The sequence below is a fragment of the Merops nubicus genome, unplaced genomic scaffold, assembly GCF_000691845.1.
Source record: "Merops nubicus isolate BGI_N331 unplaced genomic scaffold, ASM69184v1 scaffold6439, whole genome shotgun sequence".
Taxonomy (NCBI): domain Eukaryota; kingdom Metazoa; phylum Chordata; class Aves; order Coraciiformes; family Meropidae; genus Merops; species Merops nubicus.
In genome coordinates this window covers 5,462-14,043 of record NW_008630072.1, presented here as the reverse complement: position 1 = coordinate 14,043, position 8,582 = coordinate 5,462, and the positions used below count along the sequence as shown (strand labels likewise).

Below are 8,582 nucleotides of genomic sequence, written 5' to 3'. Positions count from 1 at the left end.
TGCCAGCACCCCCGCTCGCCCGGGGCTCCCTGCCAGGACTGTGCCAAGTGCTCTCTCTGGACAGATCCCACCGTAAGTAACAAAGGACTTCTGTGAATGATTCACACCCCCATTTCAATTACCGTCCGATGCCAGCGTGTTGCTGCACACGCCTTCCGCGGCTGGTTTGGAGCAGCCCAACTCTTTTCCTTTCCCAAGGCATCTAAAAAAAAGCCACACTGGAAGCCTACATCAGCACAGTGTCACAGCTTGGAGGGAAGTGGTGTTGCTTTAGAGAAAGCCACGTCCTGTTAGACAAGGGCTGGAAGCACTCTGAGCGTTGTCATGGGGAGCGGGGCTGGTGGGCAGCCTGTACTGGTAGCAGGCATTGAGATTATTTGGACTCGTTCCTAGTTTTGCAGCTGAGATGCTGTTTGGTACAACTTTGCATCTGGAGGCAAGGGGGGCTGTGTCTTTTTTGGGGCCCACATTATGTGGCTGCAGAGATGGACCCGCCGAGAAAACTGCCCGTGAGCCAACAGAGCTGAGTTGTAGCTGGGGCTGTTCTCACGGCTGTTGTCAACAGCTGCAGAGGCTGAGCTGTAAGGAAGCTGTAGTAACTTAATACAGCTTGTAGCTGTGACAAGCATGGGAAAACTTAGTGCAGCATCTCTGTAAATAGAGGTCTTTGATACCAGAAATCTGGGAGGAGCAGGAGTTGAATTTCCTGATTTTGGCAAAGCAGCAGAGCAAACGTGAAAGTGGATCTGCCTTCCCAGGGCTTGTCTGAGCTTTGTTTGTCCCAACACTTCTTTGTCTCAGCCCGCTGCAGCTTGCCAGACAGCTACCAGCCTCTCTTTCTGCAGGGGATGCTCACAGTCCTGGCCTTGCATGGAGCCAGGAGGAGCTTCTCTAAATCTGTCCCTCCTACCTGCAGGCTCTGGGGGATCTCCCAGCGGTGTCCCAACCAGCGTAAACTTCCTAGTCCTTTGCTTGGCTGCCTTTATTCTGTGTTATCCTGTCAACACGAGGTGTTAAACTAAACACAGACACCTCCTAGGCACTCCTGTAGCATTTCCGACACCTGGTTATGGGCTCCCTGGATTCCTGTCCCACTCCTCCCCCTTTTCCAGCAGGGTGGGATTCAGGGATCAGCAGGGCTGGTGTCCTTTGTTCCTGTCAGGCTGCTGATTGTGCTGGGTGATGGCGTTTGTTCTGAGCCAGAGAAAACATGAGGCCTCTCAAAAAGCTCGTACTGTACTTTGAAATAAATAAATAAGCAGCACAAAGGGGGCACTGTCACCAGGCCCTCTCCAGCTCTCCAATTAACCAGTGTTGTGGCACAGGAAAAGTTCCCACCATCAGCAGAGAGCTGGCACTGCCTGCTCTTTTCCTTTTATTTTCATTTTCGGGTGACGGAGCACTGGTGGGCTGGGGGAGGGTGAAGCTGGGTGAGTGTCCCCACTGTGGTGCAGAGAACATGCAGCTCAGCTCTTGGCTTCCAGGGCTGAAAGGATGGATGCCTGTGAGCGTTGTCCCCCATCAGGAGGGGTGACACTAGCCCAGTCCCATCTGGGTGACCTGCACTCTGGTACGGGGTGTGTGAACAGGAGTTAACACCTTGGGTGTGAAGAAGGGGAGCAGAACCTTGGTGTGGTTAAGACAGAGCAAAAGGCCTTTGTATCAGTCGTGTCTTGTCCTTTGTCAGGGTCCCTGCCCATCCCAGCTCTGCTGACAGCTGCCTTGGCATCTTCTTGTGCCTTTCTCAACTCCTGTTTCCTCTCTTGGCTCAGTTTCTTCTATTCTGTTGAAGTAGGTAGACAGCTGGTGCTGTGCTTGTTGGGAGAGAGGATCTGCTGTGGGCTGGCACGTGTTTGCAGCCGTGCTCTGCCTGCAAGTCCAGAAAAGACAAGACTGAGTTGTCTTGTCACCTATGGAATTCACAGCCCACCACTGAGCAGCTGCCACTCTCCCTGGGTTCGACTCTGCTGCAAGATGGGGAGGGCACATGGGTGGCACAAAAGCCTTCCAGAGGGTGATGGGTGCTTCTGATTTCTGATGTACCCATCTGCAGCCTTAACTTAGAACTGTCTTCACAGCAAACCACCAGCGTGGTCCCTGTGCCATGGTCTTGTCCATTTGCATTCCATGGACATAAACTACAGCTTTGTCAGGCCTGGAGGGTTTCATACCTTTGTGAAGGGTCCATTTGGGGTCTGACTCCCTATTATTTACAGCAAAATTCACATTTCCTTAAAATAGGGAACCTTTGCTCTTCTCCAAATATGGAATTTTCCGAGTCTGATTCTTGCAAAAGTATAAGTCGGCCTATCTGTCCAGCGTGGTCCCTGTGCCATGGTCTTGTCCATTTGCATTCCATGGACATAAAATACAGCTTTGTCAGACCTGGAGGGTTTCATACCTTTGTGAAGGGTCCATTTGGGGTCTGACTCCCTATTATTTACAGCAAAATTCACATTTCCTTAAAATAGGGAACCTTTGCTCTTCTCCAGATGTTGAATTTTCCGAGTCTGAAATGATTCTTGCAAAAGTATAAGTAAACCTATCTGTTAGCTTGGGTTAAAAACAAATTAAAGCAATCCTCTAGGAGCTGCAGCATCTGTTAGTCTTTGTCTCAAATGCTCTTCCCAGAGTAAAGCAGACGCTTCCAGATCTCCCATAATCAAAGGTTAGTTAAACTCTTGTCCCTCTGCTGTAATCAAGCTGGGGTCTAATTTAAAAGTATCAATGCAATATTGCCTGGCTCAGGGACAAGCTGCAGTCGGGCTGTGGTCAGCACCTTCCAGGGGAGCAGGCAGCAGTCACTTGATCCCTGTGGTTCTTGCAGAGCTGGAGGGTGCCATCCTGCACCCCTGTGGGCTGTTCTGGGGGAGCTGCTTGGCCAAAACTCCTCACGTGCCCCTTCCGCAGCCCGCGTTGGCTTTGGCTGGGCTCACAGAGCTGTTGCTGGGTCCAGGAGGGGCTGATGCAATATTGCCAGAGACAAAGCCAAGGCCTGAGCAGTGTGAATGGGCTCTGTAGGCAGCAAGCTCGGGGGCTCAGGGGCTGTTTTCTCCCTCATTTCTCACAACCCATAGCAAACCTGAGGCTGGTGTGTGTGTTGTAGCCAGTTTGTACAAATCCCCTCATGCAATTTGACAAACACGTCCTGACTGGTCTGGGAAACCAGGTTCTGCTCTCATAGGTATTATTTCTAATTTCAAGCTCAACGTTGGACTGTCAAAAATATTGCACAGCAGCTTTTTTTTTTGGCTTTAAAGTTTAAGATGTTTTCAGTAAACTCTTAAAATGCTCCCAAAGGCCCGTCATTAAAGTTCAAAGCGGAGGACTAATCGTTAGAAGGTGTTTGCAATTTTTCCCTCCTCCCAGTGTTATAAAAAGGAGATGTTGAGCAAAGACTCTGTAAAACTGGAAGTGCATGAAGCACACAGCACTGCCCTTAGGATTTGGAGGGGGGGGGGAAGCACCCCTACATTTAGGGTGTGGCACGTTTGGGGCTTTTTATCATGTTATAAAATGCCTTCATCAACAGCATACAGTTAATCCAGTGCCTTCACAGAAAGCCACCAATATGAAATGCCTGTTGCTAAAAAAGAACTCTGCATCTTCTAAGCACCAGCGTGGTCCTGGTCCTGGCCCCCCCCTTTTCCTGCAGCCCTGCGGATGCCCTGTCCCTGTTTTTATCCCCTGCTTCCTGCTGCACGGAGCAGCACGCCGGAGACAGCCCATGCCTGCTCTGGCTCAGGCTCTCCCCAGCTGATCTGGGAATGATTTGAAACAAAACCCTTTAGTCCTTTGGAAGCCTCCGTCGTGAAAAATCATTTCAAGTTTATTGGGAACGGCTGCTGCCACACGTACGTGGAAAAAGCAAGCGGTGAAAAGGCAGAAAGGGGGAGGTGGTGGTGGGGGAGGCACTTTGTAAAGCCAGGGGAGGGGCTGTGCAGCCCAGGCATAGTTACCAGGTCTCTTGTTTTCCCTCTTTCAGGAGGCGAGCGGCCGCTTTCCCGTGGCACTTCCTAATTAAAGATAACGAGAGGCACAGCAGATAAACCCAGAGCTTTCAAAAGCTCCATGGATGGCACTTTTGTTCTGGGCAGAGGAGGTTTTATTGGGGGGGGGCTGTCTTTGTGGGACTGGTGGAGGTTTTGCCTCCGTCACTGCTGTTCCTGATGGGCTGTTGGCTTCTCCAGAGGCTCCTTCTGCCTGCGTGCAGGGCCCCGCGTGGACGCTGGATGTGGCTCCTCTGTGCCAGGACTGTGGAGGCCATGGAGAGGTGCCTCACTTGGCAACCCAGCCCGACTCTTCCCTTAGCCCATGCACAGAGCCCAGCCAGGCTTTCAGCTGTGGCTGGCTCCATGCTCACCACATTCCCTGGATTCAGTGAGAGAGGGCTGAGAGGAAAAGCTGCCTCCGTGCCGAGGCCCTTCCACAGGTGGGGGTGGCAGGGACAGGCTCTCAGACTGCCCAGGGTTGAACGTTTGGGGGTTTTTCTTGGCTCTGGGACTAGGGACAATTCCTGCAAAGAGCATGCTGCTGCCAGGTTTGGGGCCAGGCTCCATCCTGTTTTGCCCCTTCAGAAGGCAGCTGCCGTTAGGAAGGGGGTGGCTGTGTGCAGCCTTTGCAGATAAGGGTGAGTACATCTCATAGATCCTTTGCATTCTTCTCCTGGCCACCTTCCTTCTCCCGTGATGCACTGGAGCGTGGGGAAGGGCTGTGCTGTAGCATTGCCTGGCATTTTTCCTCACAGGAGGAGAGCCAGCTTACATCCTTGCTCAAAAACCATGTGGGCCAGCCAGTGCTGAGACCCCCCTGGGGCTTGGGGGGCTCCTTTTTCCTTTTTTCTTCTTTTTTTTTTCTTCTTTTTTGCTGTAGGCAAAGCAGCTGACAGGAAGATGACTGTTAACTTGACAAGATAAATCCCTTCAATCCACGCAGCCTGTGAGCAGGCTATTAAAATTATAATCTAATCCTTTATTAAGGGATTTGAACTCGCTCAGGAAAAGACACAAGAGGCCTTTGAAAACTGTACTGCAGCCTCCCCCCTCCGTGTGACATTGAGTGGTTTTTTTACCACAAGAGCCAGTTGTCAGGGTGCTAATGAAAACTTAATTTTCAGTGTGGATGCTTTTTCCCTTGATGAATCTGTCATCTCTCTCCAGTTAACTGTGGAGTCAAAAAAAAAAACACCAGACTTTGCTTCTCAAAATTAGCAGTGTTTTGCAAAAATCACTGCTGTAGATGGTGAATATTTGCAGCACCAAGGCTTGGTTTTGAATTCTGATCTGCACCAGTGCAGTATGTAGGAGCCAGAACTTACAGCACCAGCATTCCTTCATGAATATCCTAAAATTATCTTGCTGTGCATGTATCATCAATTTTTTTTGTTGCAACTGGGACGTGGATCTTTCCTAAATACCACAGGTAGTGAACTGTGCTGTGTCTACATCACTTGCTCAATTTAATGTCAGCTTCTAAAGTAGGAAGGTGCATGTTGTGCAGTGTATTTTTGTTCTTTCTATATTAATGGATACCAGAAATACTGATGCAAAAAAAAAAATGCAAGCCAGGGCTTGGTATGGGGGATTAAATATAAATACTTCTTAACCTTCCCATGGGAGAATATACACTTATTGCAGAGAAGCCACAAAGCTGATAACTCCTGTTCTTGGAGCTATGGTTGGTGATTCACAGAACTAGTCAGGAGCTCCTCATCCTCATCTGGGGCTGTTCTTGGCAGGTTTTTTGCATCCAGGGCGTGCTTCAAGGTTTGAAGACCAAGAAGGGATGGGTTTGAGTAGGGTTGGGTTTGAGCAGGGATCTCTGGCTGCTACGCTTGAGGTGATGTGTTTTATGTTGTCCTTGAGGGAATAAACATCATTTTGGAGATCTGGCAGATGGGGTTTGCTGTTCTGCATTTCCTCAGTGCTCTGGGAGCTGCAGTAATTGAAGCCAGGATCACCTCAGTGTGCGTGCAGCTGGCTGGCCAGCCCCGGGGGCAGATGGCTCTGTGGATCCCTCATTAGTGTGGAGGTCAGCTGCAGTTGAAGCTGGGAGGGAGCTTCTAAAGTTGCCTTGTTGCTGTGTGTGATCCCCCAGACTTCTGCAGGACTGGCTGGTGTCAACAGCAGGGCTTGCAGGAGCTGCAGCACCACAGGTGGTGGTGGTGGCCAGGAGGGTGGTGCCCATGGGAAGTGCTGTCTCAGGGGGCTAATCCCAGACTTAGCTAAAGTAAAAGCTTTTCTTTCCAAGTTAGAAGGGACTTCTGCATGTTTCTAGGCTTTAAGGTGAGGTTTACACCATTGTGTGGGGGAAGGAGATAGGATGATCTCCCTGAGCTAGGCTTAAAAACTGTTTCTTATTTATCATGTAACTAAAAAAAAAACCCTTCAGGTGCATCTTTTCTAGTAAGTGGCAATAAGATGGGAGAGGTGACAGTCTCCTTTTTCAACAGCATTGCAAAAAATATTCTGAGAAGAAAAAAAATTGAAGTCTGGAAGCTTTGAGGCCACTTTTTGGGAGTGCTGCTCAGGCAGCAGAGGATGTTTGGTTGCTTGTTGTGGATCATGCCCAGGCTGTTTTCCAGCCAGGGAACGTGGCAGTCTGGCACTGGGAGGGTAGTTAGAAGTTCTGTATAAGCTCAGAAGAGCCATTCTTCAGCAGTTTTTATGGAGATGGATGGGCTGTAATTAACAGTCCATGGAAGCAGCCTGCTTGGGGAAAAAAAAAAAAAGGCAGAATGTCCTGGAAAGTCTTAATTTTAACCATTGACTCACAGAATAATAGAAAGGAGGGAAACACTGAGTTTGATGGCTTTCTGCAGATTAAGACAACTTCAGTCTCCCAGGGAAACCTTATCTGGTGGCAGGAGGAGGGGACCTCTTAGCAAGCCCCCCGGGGTGTCACTGCCAGACCTGTGCAGGAGTGTGAGATTGGAACTGGGAAGCTGGCTAGACTTAAAATCATTTCAACATAGCTGCACACATGGAGCGTATTCCAAACTCAGTCCCAGAGCACTCTGCAAAGGAGAGGAGGTTTTTCCACATTGAGAGTGTTCAGGAAGAACTTTATCCGTTTTGGCAGGACTGAAATTAGGACAAATAAACCAAAGCAGAGTCTTGTGCATTGTGGGGTGTGTGGGGTTTGGGCATTCCCACCACCAGCACTGGCAGAGGAACTGAAGCAAACCAAATGCTCCTTCATAGGCAGGTAGACCCAGAGTGGCTGGTGCCTGATGCACGTGCCGTGGGTCATCTGTCAGCCCTGTTCTTGGTCTTCCTCCCTAAGAACCAAGATGAAGAGTACAAACCCTGTCCCAGGGGGTTGGCTGTTCTCACTTGTTGTCTGGAAGCACCAGGTAGAGTTTCATCCCAGCAGACACCATGCAGCAGCAGATGCAACCCCGCAGAGACCCAGAGGACCTCTGTGGGCATCACTGCACATATGGGCAGCAGAAGCACCTGCTGCCTGGCACGGAAGGGGAGATGCCTCTTCAGTTGTTTGGTGTGGTTGTTATTACCCAGAGAGCTGTTGCATGCTGTGGGGCAGTGAGGAAAGTCATTTTTCATGGTCATTGTTGGGAGCAGGCAGCTGAAGCAGAGCACAGAATCATAGAAGGGTTTGGCTTGGGAGGGACCATAAACATCATCTTGTTCCAACCAGGGCAGGGACACCTCTTTGACCAGGTTGCTCAAAGTCCCATCCAGCCTGACCTCGACTGCTTCCAGGGACTGGGCATCCCCAGCTCCTCTGAGCAACCTGTTCCAGCATCTCGCCACCTTCCCAGGGAAGAGTTTCTTCCTTGTATCTCATGTCTGCCCTCTTTCAGCTTAAACCTGTTACCCCTCGTCCTCAAGCTCAGGACTTGCATGGTCTTCTTCCAGCACTTTGTCCAGTGTGCTCCCTTCCTCTAATAAAAGGTGGTGTAGATGCCATCTCTAGATACCTGCAGCCACCTGAGGCTTCACTGCATTGTTTGCCCTCACTGCTGCTCCTTTGGCTTGAGAAAAATGAAGAGGATAAGGAGAGGCAGAAGGACACTTTCAATTTCTACCTTGTCCTTGTGTTCCTGTCGAGTAGCAGGTCTGAATATTCTTGCTATAACCTCTAGATAGACATTAAAGAAACACATTAGGATTTATGCCCTCCTCAGAGGTACAGATAAGATCTAAATGGTCTCCTCACAGCACCGTTTAGCTACTGGAGCCAGGATTTAGGTTGTGTTAATTCCAGCTGTTGGGCCAAAACCTCTAGAAGTGCCAGCATAATGTAAATATTTAATAGACTATTGCCATTTAAAAGATTAACAGCTCTCCAGCAGCTCTTCAGATGGGCAGAGCTGGGTTGCAGCTCTCTGGTTTCCATCAAGTCAGTGAATTTTAGCACTGATCTCCCTGGAAAGCTGATCTGAGCCTCTTAGTTGTGCTCCATAGAGTAGCCTTGGCTCTGTGGAGGTTACTGCTGCTGCCATCCCCTGTCACAGGCTTGGTTTTGTCTATACCTGGGCCACCCCACTCTGAGGGCAGTTCAGCCAAAGTCACCTTTTTATTCCCACACAAACATGCTGAAAGGAGAAGTGGCATTGG

The 8,582-nt window shown here is 49.8% G+C and overlaps 1 protein-coding gene across 1 annotated transcript in view; it reads left to right on the top strand.

The window, feature by feature from the left end:
- The window catches only part of RNF216 (ring finger protein 216), a 61,354-nt gene that overhangs the window by 51,843 nt on the left and 929 nt on the right, over positions 1 to 8,582 (top strand). The window contains 1 exon segment of the mRNA XM_008947137.1: positions 1 to 72. This exon segment is cut by the window's left edge and continues 9 nt beyond it. Within this exon segment, the coding sequence (XP_008945385.1) occupies positions 1 to 72 (72 nt within the window).